Here is a 14,968-nt window from a genome sequence, read left to right on the forward strand (position 1 = left end):
AAAACCATCGCACTATATAAGATGCAATAATAAATGTAAGAAAATGATACAAGTATCTATCTAAACATACAAGTAAGAATATTTTTCCTTTCAGAAAGAAGATAAGAACAAGAGGCTCACCACGGTGGTGTCGGTGATGAGATCGGCGCGGGTGATCGACGGCGGTGAAGACGGGGACGGGGCGTGACGGACCGCTAAATCTAGACAAATCTCGAGGAAAATGGAGCTTGGAGGTCGAGCTTCGAGAGGAGAAAGCTTAAGTAGTGCGGCTCGGGCATTCCATCGAACACCTCATGTGCATAGGAGGTGAGCTAGAGCACCACAAAGCCCTCTCCCCCTCGGCCAGAAAAAACAGAGCATTGTGCTCTGCTCTTGCACGAGGGGATATATATAGGCACCTCATTGATCCCGGTTGGTGGCATGAACAGTACCAAAGGGGAGCCTTTGGTCCCGGTTCAAGCCATCAACCGGGACCAACGGTGGTGGGCTAGGAGCGAGGCCCATTGGTCCCGGTTCGTCCCACCAACCGGGACCAAAAGGTCCAGACGATCCGGGACCAATGGCCCACGTGGCCCGGCCGGCCCCCTGGGCTCATGAACCGGGACCAATGCCCACATTGGTCCCGGTTCTACACTGAACCGGGACTAATGGGCTGAGCCAGCCTGGACCATAACCCCGTTTTTTACTAGTGGGTAAATTTCGACCTAGGTTGACGGTGCATGGGTGCGTGGTAAGCCTTGGCCTGAATTTAGACTTTGGGCATACGTCTAAATCGCTGTGGAGCGTCTTATTTAGACTTCCCAAGTTAAAAGAAAAAAATTCAATCAAAGCAGTGCGTCTTATTGTCGGCCCAGCTAAATCGCCAGCACCTATACTCCCGTCAAAAAAAAAATCGCTGGCAACTACAGCAGATACAAATTAACTTGGTGGTATATATCATTCCAATAAAATACATAGTGCCTCCATGCATGCGGCACCATTAGCCAGCTAGAGCTAGGCATGTACATCTCTTTTTATTTATTTTGATGACAAGTATTTTCGGACGGAAGGAGTATGTTCCAAGGAGAAAAGGCAGCGGAGCCAGCGAAACGACATTCCTCGACAGCTCGGCCGGCGTCTGTCTCGAGTGAGTCTCGCCGTGGCCACCTCACCTCGAACGCAGCTCCAAGAGCATCCGAGGAGGAGGATGCCACTTTCCAACGCCGCCGTGAATGTCGCAGTCCGCAAGAGCTGTCTGTCTCGGATGCACGCACATGCCCACACTTTCGGATGGATGCTGCTGGATGCCATGCATTCTGGGACGCGTGCGTCCAGGCTGCAATGTACGTACTCTGGGACTCCGTCTTTTCAGTTTTTCCTTCTTTCTTTTTATTTGTTTCGATTCAATTTTTAAAATTTCTGGCATTTTTCAAAAAATTGTATGTATGGATCTCGAAAGGTTTGGGAAACTAAAAAAAACGCATTTTCAAAAACCGTCTGCATTTTTCAAAAAATGTTTGTGCCTTTTCAAATAATATGTTCAGAAATTGCAAAAAAATGAATTTCTAAAAACCATTCGTGTTTTCAAAAATGGTTCGCAACTTAAAGATGTTTACAATTTCGAAAAATGTTTGTGCTTTCAGTTTTTTCTAAAATTTCAAAACTGTTTTGGTTTTTTTTATAAATTGCTCACCGTTTCAAAAAACGTCAGCGTCTCAAAAACACTAGAGTAGTCACGATACATCTGTTCACTACAGTTCCCACTCCAATGTTCGTGCAATGAGTCAGCCCACCCACGACGGTCCCGTGCGACAACCCTCCTTTTTTGACGCAAAGAGTGTCAAATAGGAGGTCTCAAAAAGGCCTTCCTGTAAACCTTCCCCGACAACTGACAGGGGGAGGGAGGGCAACCACTAAACTTTCACGCTTGCCTCCAAGCTGGTTGAGATGAGACCGGTTGGCCAATCCACGACGTCCACGTATGCTGCACCGATTCGACCAAATTTTGCATGGGGTGTTATTGTAAAATGGCAAAAATCCCCACCAACAACGAAATCCCTAACCCACAACCAATCCCTGCCCCCCCCTCCCTCAAATACCCATCCACGGCTGGTGTGCCAATCTGTTAGTTGCCGTCATCTCCAATCTTGCCACCCCCATTCTCTCATCGGCAACACCTCCCTTTCTGTTGCCAATGTTCGCTGCTAGCTCCTCCGTTCTGTTGTCCGCCGGTGGGCAGTGTTGGTGCCCCTGATGTGGTGCCCCGTCTGGCGCAAAAAGGTGAAGATGTACGTGTCGATGGCGGAGAAGCAAGAAACCTGGATTTTCTATAAACGCGTCAACCATGGGGCTAGTCGTCAATTTGGAGCATGCATTTTCATGATTTTGGTGATTTTAGACCGGAAAGGTGCCATTTTTTCCATTGCGTATGTTGTTTGGTATGTGACTTGTGATTTCTGGCACTAGGAATTGGAGTATGTTGAGTACCTTATTGACAAGCACTATCTCATTGCTGATGATGTTGTGGATGCACTTGGTGCTGCATAGGTGAGAAGGGAGTAACTTCATATTGCACATGAGCATAACACAAGGAATGCAGCCTCCAGCAACAGTACTAGGCTGGGCATGTGGAATCAACAAGGTGGGAATGGCATGGAAAAGCAACAAGCTTTTGCACTCATGAAGCTATGGAGAGAGCTAGTGGTGACGATGAAGACGTAGGTTCCAAGTGCTTGTCGTGGGCGTTGTTTTGTTGTGTTTTACATGATGAAGAAGTAATGCAAGTTTCATGATGGTGCTAGATGCGAGTGTCCGGGTGATAATCGGTTCATTTTACTGATGATGATAATGTATTTTTGAATGTACTGCTGTTTAGGTTAAGTTTGAAGTTAATGCAGTTGTATCTACTGTTATGTTATTTGTATGAACTTGTTTCTGGCATCTTCTATGTATGAACCTGCTGTTATGTTTGGCAATTTAATATTGATGCTAGTGTTGTATGGTTGAACCTGTTTCTGCATGTGAGAAATGATCATATAGAACCAAACGCGTGGGCCCAATTCCAGTTCAATTTTGCATTAACAAAAGTAGGAGTTTTGGCATTTTAAATGATGAAACTGGTTGTACTAAGCAAAATGACCAAAAATATTGGGATTTTGGCATTGTAAATGACCAAAACTGAAGAAAGATAGCAAAATGACCAAAACTGATACGACAAAGCTAATTGGAATACAAGCAAACTACCGACAAGTAGAAAACAAGATGACAAGAATATGTTACCCGTTGAAAACTTCTAAAATGTTGTTCAGTAGTATGTCAAAGTTTGGGAGATCACTCTGAAATGCCCTTACTCAAGTGCTTGGGTCCAATTCATGTAGCCATTTGTGTGCATCACAACATCGTCATTAATAGCCGTCATTTTCTTCCATGCTCTGCTCATACTTCTTCATTGTGCTACTCCTTGCTATATATCATGGTTGATTCTTACTGATATCTCCTTGGAAATGCCGTTGGAAGTTTTGCCATATATATACACGTCTGACCTAGAACATTTGTTCTGACTCAGGAAACACTTCGCTGATTGCATTAATGAGACCTTGCACATTACATGCAACGCAAACAAAAAATTAGGACACCAACTAACTAGGCAATGAAAACATCGAACAAGAGCATGATTAACAACACGAAACTACCTTTTGGTTGTCTGACATTATAGTCCAAGGTGCCATGCTGATGATGCCACACCAAGATTTCTTTTCAGTGTATCCAGAAACCAGTTCCAAATTGGTATGTCCTCCACTTCAACAACATCAAAGGCTATAGTAAAGATGCACTCATTTGAGTCAACACCTACAGCTGCAAGCAACCGTCCTCTGTGTGTAGTGTTAATATGACAAGCACCTAGGAAGACCACTTGCGTGCATCCATGAAGAAAGCCACTCTTGCAAGCATCAAGAAACACTGTATAGTTTGGTAAACTTCATTGCCTCATGAAGCAACACGTAGAAGTTGATCTAGGGTTGCTCCTCCTGATCTCATTCACATAATTCCGGAGGTGGTTGTATTGCCCTTCTTCATCACCATGAATTATTTTCATGGTCAGCAATCTTGCCCTCCCTCTATAATTTCATCCTTCCAGGTGTCATCATGTGCCATTCTTTCTGAATAATCATTGAAAAGTTCATGAGGTTCATGTCCTAGTCTGCCCGCTCTCAATCTCTCGAAATATCTATGCGCCAAGGAAAGGGTTTGTGAATGTCTTAACCTTTGCACTTGTTGCTACGAGTGTGCCCATCCACATACCCTTTTGATTGTGAAAGCCTTTTTACTATTATTGAAGAAGCCCACTAGTGCAATCTGCATCACACTTTGCTTTCAATTTTAGCCGCATTATATTCATCTACATGATCTCTTTCCAAGCATGTTTGATCAGGTTTATGCTCATTTGCACCATCTTTTCCTCAAGCCTTTTTCCGTGAGGTCTACATTATGTGGATCGAGGCCATCATCTCCATAAACCTATTTCATCGTTAATGCCATCATCTCCATCTACATCGAGGCCATCATCTCCATAAACCTATTCCCATCCCATCGGCCCCGCCGCACCGCAGCAATTATTCTCCTCCGCTACCTCCGCGGTGGCCACCACACCACACTTGCCTTGCCTTGCTCCCCCACCTCCATACCGATCTCACCCCCAATGGTGGCCACGCCCACACTCTCCCCCCAGCCCTAGATCCCATTCGTTTGCGCATGGCGGAGCACGCCGCCCGCCACCTCCGCCGCCGCGGCCCCGTCGCCGGCTGGTGCTGCTCCTTCGCCGGCGTCCCGCCCAGCCCCGACCACCGCCTCCCCCACCGCACCCTCTCCCACGCCGCCGCGCCGCAAGGACCAGCAGCAGGATCTGTGTGCACCGGCGGCGAGGGCCCGCGGAAGCAGCAGCCGCCGCCGAAATCCCCCTCCTCCTTCCACGGCTCGCCCTCCTCCAAGCTGGCGGGCCTCATCGACTACCCGCGCCGGATCCTCTCCCCGGGCCGCGTCTCCCCCATCGACCCCGACGCCCACCCGCCCATCCCGACCCCCACCCCCACCGACCAGCCGCAACCACACAACCCGGAGCCGCAGCAGCCGATGGCCCCGTTCGTCGCGGTGCGGGAGGAGGAGGAGGAGGGCCAGGGGGACGGGCTGGATCTGAGGCTCTGCCTCCGGGGCAGGGACGGCGGCTGCGTCGTCGTCATGGACCTCGACTCCGCCGTGCTCTGCGGGAGCAGCGCCTTCTTCGCCGCCATGGCGCCCGAGCCCAACGCCGCCGCCGGGGCCAGGAGGATCGAGGTCGACGGGGTCGACAACGTCGCCGCCTTCAGGGACGCCGTCGAGCTCATGTTCCAGGCCGACGCGCCGCGCTGGCTCGCCAGGGCCGGCGTCTCGCGGGCCATCGCCGTCCTCGAGGTGAGAATGAGATGCGCATCCTTTCCTACTATTTGCTGTACAGTTCAGTTCTGATAGGTATACCATGGTGTCCGTGTGGTTGCACAGATGGTGTTTGTGCGAGGGTGACAGCACGTTGCAGGTTTAGTACAGTGCAAATTGATTGGCCTCCTTCAAGTTTTATGAGCTTGATGATTGATGGTCATGTTTAACTACTCTATTAGTAACTATACTATATAGATGCACATGTTATTGGATTTTAGCCTGTCGTAACGGTGGAAACTGAACCTCGCTTTCTGCGTCGAAATCACCGGAATTGCATCGATATTACGTCATACGCGGTTCGTGCGAAGCCACATTTGTTATGCTTGGAGTTATACCGACAATTTTGCTGGTGCAAGCCATACAACTTCTTTGGGATTATAGTGCCCATAAAGCATAGACCAGTATGTCTTATTGAGAAATACAAGTGCCACCTTAAGGCCATGGGCGCAAGTTAGCTGTGCAGGCGCTTCAGTTGTTGCGTGGTGACCGTACAACGCCAAACAAATGTATCCAGATAAGCTAGGTTTGGACAGATGGGAGTGTGAAACCAACCAACAAGTAATTCATAGTTAGCTAGTGCTTTCACTTCTTGGCTAGTGAATTAAATGGAAGAATTGATTCTTCCACATGGAACATTGTCTACCTAATCAGCCATTATCGTGGTCCTATCTATTCAGTGTAATTATGGGAGGACAAATCAATAATATGTGTGTGCGGGTAGTGTGGTCATGGATCTGAAGTCAGCCCATTGATAGTAGTATGACAGCACGACAACATAAAGGCTCTGATCAAGATGGAAACATCAGCAGAGTTAATTTTGGTGGTACTGAAATTGGTACAGAATGGTTGCAGTATATATTATGATGACAAATTATGTTAACTTTGGACAAATTGCCTTTATTCCATGACACATTGGTTGGTCTTTTAATTATTCTGCATGCTGTTTATATTGAACCTCTTGTAACACACTATGGCCCAGTGTTCTCCATTTTTACATAGTGATACCAATTACGGATTGGGTCTGCAGTTGTAGCGCAGTTTTGGTAGCTTCTCACAACGGGTCTGATAAATGTTTTTTTAAATTTGAATTACAGGTGGCTTCCTCAATTATGTTTGACAAAGGAATCAGATCATGTTTGGAGTACATTGAAGCAGTTCCGTGGAATGAGAATGAGGAAGAGAAGCTAAAGCACCTCTTTGCTAGATGCACTTTCGTTGAAGCGTTATCAAAAGATGTACTGGCAAGATTGCAAACACAACCGTCTAGCAGCTCGGAAGACCTGACCGGTCAGCTCATCCAATCTGTCACCAGCAGCACAAACAACAGTGCAAGAAAAGATATGCAGTCTTTGATCAATGGTCTTCTAAGCAAAAGCTCAGTGTATCAAAAGGATTTATCCGGATTAAACAAAAGGAGCCTCTACCAGATTTGCTGTTCGTGTCTGAACCTACTGGTGGAACTTTTTAAGGAAGACTTGGAGCCAAAATGCGGCACAGGCCAGGCACTGAAAATTAGGCACAATAAACCCATGATTGAGAGAGTGAGCAAGCAAAGTGAGAACCTCAGCTGGCTATTTGAGATCCTGGTCAACAATGATATGGCAGAGAATTTCGTCGTGCTGTGGGCCGGGCAAGACGATCTCATCAGGATGCACGAGCAAGCGTCACCGATGTTCAGGTACGAGCTGAGCCGGATATCAGCGGGCGTGTTCATCGCGCTCGGGCAAGGGAAAGTGCAGTGCCCCAGCGATCTGAGGAGCCAACTGTTCCGGGGATGGTTCACGCCGATGTTAACCGATTTCGGCTGGCTTCAAAGGTGCTCCAAAGGGCTGGATGCGAGAGCGCTGGAGGATAGCCTGGGGCAAGCCCTTCTCACCCTCCCGCTCCGGGAGCAGCAGAGCCTATTCGAGGAGTGGTTCCAGTGCTTCGCGTCTAGGGGTGCGGAATGCCCGAACCTTAGCCGAGCCTTCCAGGTATGGTGGCGAAGGTCATTTGCTAGATAGATCGTCGGTAGAGCCCCTGGAGCAGCAGAAGCCTATGAGATATTGCTTGGTCCGCGTGAGTTATATCGGTGTTTGTAGTGTGTTTATGATTGTAAGATAAGATGAATTCTTGTTAGCCTGTAGAGTTGAATTTTTGTTTATGATCTTGCCTCTGTTCTTCCCAGTGTATGCGCTACTTGACAGTCAGAGTCAGCAATAGAATTGCTGTAGAATTGCTTCAAACCACAGTTCTCTTGCTACAAATTAACAAGTGGACATAGCATCATATAGTACATACATATCCCAATGGCAATTTGGTTCATATTTGCCTGAACATGGCCTCACTTTTCATGGCCTTATTCCTGACCAAATACAGGCACAGTAGTTATTAAGCAGAATGCAGGCAGGGCAAACATATATATACAGCACAGACATGCTCTCCTTGGTATCATCAGGGCACAGCTTCCTTCTAGCAGCCGATCTTGTTGCTACCATGGGCATAGCGAAGGGCAACACTTGCAGGCTGGGCATCATCCTCTATGCTGAGCCAGTGGCAGTCCTGGAATGCGCAGCTCCCGGAGGCTCGCAGCGTCTCGCCGACGTCCCGGGGCTCGAGGAAGTGCGGCGTCCACGACGGCGTGCCGTCCTCAAACGAGTTGTGCGTGAGCCGCTGGAGCCCCGAGCCGTCGATGTTGATGGTGAAGATCTCGCCGTAGGGCTGGTAGTGGTGCGGGTTCGAAATGGGCTCCGCGGACACGGCGGCGAGGTCTGAGGTGAACACCATGCTCTTGGAGTCCGGGCTGAACCAGGGGTGGTTCGTCCTGCCGCCGTCGGCGCTGTGCACCACCCGCCGCAGCCCGGTGCCGTTCGGGTGCACCATGTGGATGGCGAAGCTGCCGCCCCCCGGGTTGTGCCGGTCGGAGGCGAAGGCGATCCACTCGCCGTCCGGCGACCAGTTGCACATGGTGTCAGTCCATGGGCCGTCCGTCAGGCGCCGGATGCCGCCGGCCTCGCCGTCCTCCGCGTCCATGATGTAGAGGTTCTTGTGCCCGGACCTCCCCGACCGGAACACCAGCCACTTGCCGTCCGGCGACGGGGACGGGAACGCGTTGTTCTCGCCTCCGATTGTGAGCTTCTTGATGGAAACCTGAGAGATGCTGCCGTCGCCGCCGTGCTCATCGCCGAGGGACACGGCCACCACGTCCACCTCCGTGCTCTCGCTCGCGAAGTCCGGGCCGATGCTGGTGTAGATCACCCCTTTCCTCTTCCAGTCCCACGACGTGGGGAACGCGTTCCCGGAGAGGATCTTACGGCGACCACCGGAGCCGTCGGAGTTCACCACGTACAGCCCCGGCAGCCCGACGAAGGCGATCCTCTTGCCGTCCGGCGAGAAGGAAGGGTACGACCCGTCGATCCTGAACAGCGATTCCGACGCCGGGCTCTTGAGGCTCTCCAGCAGCAGCGGCGAGTCCCCGTTCCCGCTGCCCCGGCACCGGTGGTACCCGACGCGCGCGCCGTCCGGCGAGACGAACGGGTTGAAGTGGTGCGCGCGCGGCGCCACGGGCCTGGTCACCTCGAAGTAGGCGGCGTTCTCGGCGCCGGCGTTCAGGTCGAGCACCTCGATGTGCCGGTAGTCCGAGCCGGGCCGCCTGGTGGCCACCGCGACGAGCCCCGGCGCCCCGGGCGACGCGGCGGGCGTGAAGGCGTGGAACCCCGGCGGGGTGATCCGCTCCACGGACGAGGCCGCAGCCAGGAGCCCGTCATCGGAGACCTCGACCTTGGCGCGGTACACGCCGTACCAGCCGTCGCTGTCCCGGCGGTGGAAGAAGAGCGTGGCGTCGTCGGCCCAGCAGGGCCAGCCGCCGTCTTTGACGAGCAGCGTGCGCCGGGAGCCGTCGTCGGTCCGGAAGACGTAGACGTCGGTGCGGAGGTCCTGCACCTCGCCGGCCCAGCCTGCCTCGCCGGGGGAGGCGGCGGCGGTCCAGTCCCCGGAGGGCGAGACGGCGGGGCTGAAGTCGGCGAGGCCGGGCGGGGTGAGCCGGGTGGCCCGGCCGGAGGGGAGGTGGGTGGCGTAGACGGCCGCCCAGCTCCGGCGCGGGGCGGCCGCGGGGACGGCGGTGGAGACGTAGACGAGGCGGGAGCCGTCGCGGGTGAGGGCCGGGCGGTCCCGCAGCGCGACGGGGTCCCAGGGCAGCAGCGGCGTCGGGGCCGCAGGCGGAGAGGAGTCCCCATCGCCGACCTCGAGCGCCTTGCGGCGGGATGAGGAGGGAGGGGCGGGGGAGAGGTAGATGTTGAGGGAGCCGTTGCGCTCGGAGACGAAGAGCAGCGCGTCGGAGGAGGGCGCGAAGTTGCCGTTGTAGTTGACGGAGGCGCCGTCGGTGAGGCGGAGCTCTGTCGAAGGGGAGGCGGGGAGGGAGAGGGAGGGGGCGAGCGGGAGGGCGTAGATGTCGAAGGCGTAGCGGCTGCGGCCGAGCGTGGTGAAGACGATGGTGCCGGCCGCGGCGGAGGAGGCTAGCAGGAGTAGGAGGAGGGCGGCGAGGTGGAGGTCGGCGCGGCGAGCCATGGCGGGCGATTACTCGCCGGTGCTGCGTGCGTGCGGGGAAAGGGGAGTGGATAAACCCGGCGGATTTTACAGCGGGAAATAATAGAAGAAAATTGGGTTTGGTCGTGTGGCTGCGTGAGCATCAGATCCACATCCACTTCCACAAGTGTCGCCGCTGTGGCTGACGGCGCGATGAACAAGACGTGCTATGCTGTCTGGGGTGGACATTTTCTTTTTGGTGAAAAGAGTAGCTATATACCAAATAGCTACTCTTTGGTGAAAACCTGAAAAAAGCTACTCTTTAGCGCATGGCCCTAAAAAATCTATTCTTTGGCGCATAAGCAGCAAATAAGATTTACCTACATGACACTACCGAGGCCATACGAAGGACTCATGAAAGTAGATTTTTGTAAACCCTAGTTATCGTCACCGGAGCTCTCCCCCACGTCACCGAATCGCAACCCCTCCTCCCTCTTCCCCGTCCGACGGCCTCATTGGCGGCACGAGGAGTGGAGACCCATCTATTTGTTTCTTTTTTCTTCTTAGGTTTTTGTTTCGCCAACAACATTGATGAGGTGGTGGCGACAATGAAATGTTGAAACAAAGTCCGGCCTCTCTCTACCTCAACGACGTCCAATATGAGATGTGTGAATCCATCCTGGAGCCAACGTGGCCGGTGTGAAAGATGCCGAGCTGGCCATGCGACATGGCCGGTGTGAAAGATGAGATGCCATGGAGCTGTGCAATTCAACAACGTTGTGTGAAGCGACATGGTATTGCAGGAGTATTAGCCAAGGGCGTGTTCGGTTGCAGTTTGCTACAGTACCCCCATTGCATGTCCATCTCCAGCCATCCTGGTTCTTCATATGCAGCCTCATATGTAGCAGATGCAACCTGTTTGGTTGCCTGCATCGCATGAAGGGGCACTTACCCCCTGCTGTTTGGTTACCGTTTTTGTGCTTAGGGTGTGAGCAGATGCAAACTTCAGCTGTTTGGTTGCAAACAACATTTGTGTTCTGCTCACCCCATTCAAATGTGGTGGCTTACACCACATGATCATCACAACATCAAGCACAACTGACAACAGATCAAAGAGGCAAGCACTGACAGCAAACAAAACAAGCAACCAAATGAGATCGAATAAAGCAAGCAGCAGAAATGACAACAAACTACTTAGATTAACAGCAGGGGCATCCTCCTTACCTGCTCCACGCCAGGGTGCTGCTCCTGGCCAAAATATTAACAAGTTCAGAACACAAGTACCATAAGTTCTAGCGACAGACCACAACAAGTTCAGCACTAACACCTTAGTTAACTACATTGCATGCTCAATGTCACCAACGTAGCTGTGCCTGCTGCAACGAAACCTGCACATGACCGAGGAATCGTGGTTGTAGATTTGGACCTTCAAGGCGAGTCCTGAGATGTGCACAACGATGAGGTCCCCGGGGACGATCCGGTGGCGGCGGCAGAAGTAGTTCCAGCCCCGGCCAAGCACCATGTGCCCCTCGAAGTTCTGGACCTGCACCCAGAACGCGCACCGCTTGTTCACCGATAGCTTGACCACACGCGGGAGCCGCTCGATGACCAGCCACTCGTTCATCACCTCCACGAACTTGCAAGGGATGACGAGCATGGCGAGGTCCTCGTTGTCCTTGATCTACTGGTAGAAGCGCAGCGGCTCCCGGGCCCCCTCCTCGTGGCCGGTCCTTGGAGATCGTCCCCTTAAACAAGGCAGGCTCATGAAGGAGACCCTACCAGGCAGTTCCACCCTCTTGAGCCACCTGTTCGTGGGGATTAGATCGTAGGCGCCTGCTACTTCTTGAGCTTGCGTTGGTTTTCACCTTGAAGAGGAAAGGGTGATGCAGCAAAGTAGAGTAAGTATTTCCCCCAGTTTGAGAACCAAGGTATCAATCCAGTAGGAGACAGCGCACAAGTCATCAAATACCTGCACAAACAAACAACAATTTGCACCCAACGCGATAAAGGGGTTGTCAATGCCTTCACGGTTACTTGCAAAAGTGAGATCTGGTAGAGATAGATGAACGGTAAAGTAAATATTTTTGGTATTTTTCATTTATAGATCAGAAAGTAAAAGATTGCAAAGGAAGTAAAAGGGAAACTAATATTGTAGATCGGAAACTTATATGATGGAAAATAGACCCAGGGGCCATAGGTTTAACTAGAGGCTTCTCTCAAGATAGAAAATATTATGGTGGGTGAACAAATTACTGCCGAGCAACTGATAGAAAAGCGCAAGGTTATGATGATATCTAAGGCAATGATCATGAATATAGGCATCACGTCCGTGTCAAGTAGACCGACTCCTGCCTGCATCTACTACTATTACTCCACACATCGACCTCTATCCAGCATGCATCTAGAGTATTAAGTTCATAAAGAACGGAGTAACACTTTAAGCAAGATGACATGATGTAGAGGAATTAACTTAAGAATATGATGAAAACCCGATCTTTTTATCCTCGATGGCAACGATACAATACGTGCCTTGCTGCCCCTACTGTTACTGGGAAAGGACACCGCAAGATTGAACCCAAAGCTAAGCACTTCTCCCATTGCAAGAAAAACCAATCTAGTTGGCCAAACCAAATCGATAGTTCGAAGAGACTTGCAAAGATATCAAATCATGCATATAAGAATTCAGAGGAGATTCAAATAATATTCATAGATAAGCTAATCATAAATCCATAATTCATTGGATCTCGGCAAACACACCGCAAAAAAGTATTACATCGAATAGATCTCCAAGAACATCGAGGAGAACATGGTATTGAGAATCAAAGAGAGAGAAGAAGCCATCTAGCTACTAGCTATGGATCCGTAGGTCTGAGGTAATCTACTCACGCTTCATCGAAAGGGCAATGGTGTTGATGTAGAAGCCCTGCATGATTGAATCCCCCTCCGACAGGACGCCCGAAAAGGCCCCTAGATAGGATCTCACGGGTACAAAAGGTTGCGGTGGTGGAAAAGTGTTTTCATGGCTCCCACTGTTGGTTTTGGGATATATGAGAATATATATGCGGAAGAAATAGGTCGGTGGAGTCACGAGGGGCCCACAAGGGTGGGGGCGCACCCTACCCCCTGGGCACACACTCCGTCCTTGTGGCTTCCTCGCGGCTTCCCTGACTTGCACTCCACGTCCTCTGGATGTCTTCTGGTCCAAGAAAAATCATCGCGAAAGTTTTATTCCGTTTGGACTCCGCTTGGTATTCCTTTTCTGCGAAACTCTAAAACAAGGAAAAAAATAGAAACTGGCACTGGGCTCTAGGTTAATGGGTTAGTCCCAAGAATCATATAAAATATCATATTAATGCATATAAAACATCCAAAACAGATAATATAATAGCATGGAACAATCAAAAATTATAGATACGTTGGAGACGTATCAAGCATCCCCAAGCTTAATTCTTGCTCGTCCTCGAGTAGGTAAATGATAAAAACAGAATTTTTGATGTGGAATGCTACCTAACATATTTATCCATATAAATTCTTTATTGTGGCATGAATGTTCAGATCCGTATGATTCAAAACAAAAGTTTAATATTGAAATAAAAACAATAATACTTCAAGCATACTAACAAGGCAATTATGTCTTCTCAAAATAACATGACCAAAGAAAGCTTATCCCTATAAAATCATATAGTCTGGCTATGCTCCATCTTCATCACACAAAATATTTAAATAATGCACAACCCTGATGACAAGCCAAGCAATTGTTTCATACTTTTGGTGTTCTCAAACTTTTTCAACTTTCACGCAATACATGAGCGTGAGCCATGGACATAGCACTATATGTGGAATAGACGGTAGTTGTGGAGAAGACAAAAATAAGGAGATAGTCTCACATCAACTAGGCGTATCAACGGGCTATGGAGATGCCCATCAATAGATATCAATGTGAGTGAGTAGGGATTGCCATGCCACGGATGCACTAGAGCTATAAGTTTATGAAAGCTCAAAAATAAACTAAGTGGGTGTGCATCCAACCTTCTTGCTCACGAAGACCTAGGGAAATTTGAGGAAACCCATCATTGGAATATACAAGCCAAGTTCTATAATAAAAATTCCCACTAGTATATGAAAGTGACAATATAGGAGACTCTCTATCATGAAGATTAAGGTGCTACTTTGAAGCACAAGTGTGGTAAAAGGATAGTAACATTGCCCCTTCTCTCTTTTCTCTCATTTTTTTATTTGGGCCTTCTCTTATTTTTTGGCCTCTTTTTTTTCGTCTGGAGTCTCATCCCGATTTGTGGGGGAATCATAGTCTCCATCATTCTTTCTTCACATGGGACAATGCTCTAATAATGAAGATCATCACACTTTTATTTACTTACAACTCAAGAATTAGAACTCGATTCTTAGAACAAAAAATGACTCTATATGAATGTCTCTGGCGGTGTACCGGGATTTGCAATGAATCAAGAGTGACATGCATGAAAGAATTATGAACGGTGGCTTTGTCACAAATACGATGTCAACTACATGATCATGCAAAGCAATATGACAATGATGGAGCGTGTCATAATAAACGGAATGTGGAAAGTTGTATGGAAATATATCTCGGAATGGCTATAGAAATGCCATAATAGGTAGGTATGGTGGCTGTTTTGAGGAAGGTATAAGGTGGGTTTATTGTAACGCCCCGAGACCGTTGCGCCAGGTGCCTTCCAGTTATTCGCTGTTGTTGCCTTGTCATTTTTTGTGTGCCACGTATTTCATATCATGTCATCATGTGCATCACATTTGCATACGTGTTCATCTCATGCACCCGAGCATTTTCCTCGTTGTCCGTTTCGCGATCCGACACTCCTATGTCCTCCGGCGCCCCTTTTACCTCTTTTCATGAGCGGGTGTTAAACGTTCTCGGATTGGACCGAGATTTGCCAAGCGGCCTTGGTACCCCACCGGTAGACCTCCTGCCAAGTTTCGTGCCATTTGGAGTTCATTTGATACTCCAACGGTTAACCGG

The 14,968-nt window shown here is 49.8% G+C and overlaps 2 protein-coding genes across 2 annotated transcripts; one reads left to right on the plus strand and one right to left on the minus strand.

Annotated features, from left to right (window-relative positions):
• The first annotated feature begins 4,577 nt into the window (after positions 1-4,577).
• On the plus strand, positions 4,578-7,597 carry LOC123087723 (BTB/POZ domain-containing protein At2g13690). Its single transcript, XM_044509822.1, has 2 exons — positions 4,578-5,427; positions 6,546-7,597. The coding sequence occupies exons 1-2, from the start codon at positions 4,732-4,734 to the stop codon at positions 7,452-7,454; spliced, it is 1,605 nt and encodes a 534-aa protein (XP_044365757.1). The 5' UTR covers positions 4,578-4,731; the 3' UTR covers positions 7,455-7,597.
• A 69-nt stretch (positions 7,598-7,666) lies between these two features.
• Positions 7,667-10,164, minus strand: LOC123087722 (tol-Pal system protein TolB). The gene has a single exon (XM_044509821.1). The coding sequence runs from the start codon at positions 9,994-9,996 to the stop codon at positions 7,903-7,905; it is 2,094 nt and encodes a 697-aa protein (XP_044365756.1). The 5' UTR covers positions 9,997-10,164; the 3' UTR covers positions 7,667-7,902.
• Positions 10,165-14,968: the final 4,804 nt, after the last annotated feature.

This window comes from Triticum aestivum, chromosome 4A (assembly GCF_018294505.1).
Source record: "Triticum aestivum cultivar Chinese Spring chromosome 4A, IWGSC CS RefSeq v2.1, whole genome shotgun sequence".
NCBI classification, from domain to species: Eukaryota; Viridiplantae; Streptophyta; class Magnoliopsida; order Poales; family Poaceae; genus Triticum; species Triticum aestivum.

Bases quoted from the DNA above. Each gene is read 5' to 3' on its own strand.
- LOC123087723 (XM_044509822.1), top strand. From the start codon at position 4,732: ATGGCGGAGCACGCCGCCCGCCACCTCCGCCGCCGCGGCCCCGTCGCC. The intron at 5,428-6,545 runs GTGAGAATGAGA...TTTGAATTACAG, and splicing joins GGGCCATCGCCGTCCTCGAG to GTGGCTTCCTCAATTATGTT.
- LOC123087722 (XM_044509821.1), bottom strand. From the start codon at position 9,996: ATGGCTCGCCGCGCCGACCTCCACCTCGCCGCCCTCCTCCTACTCCTG.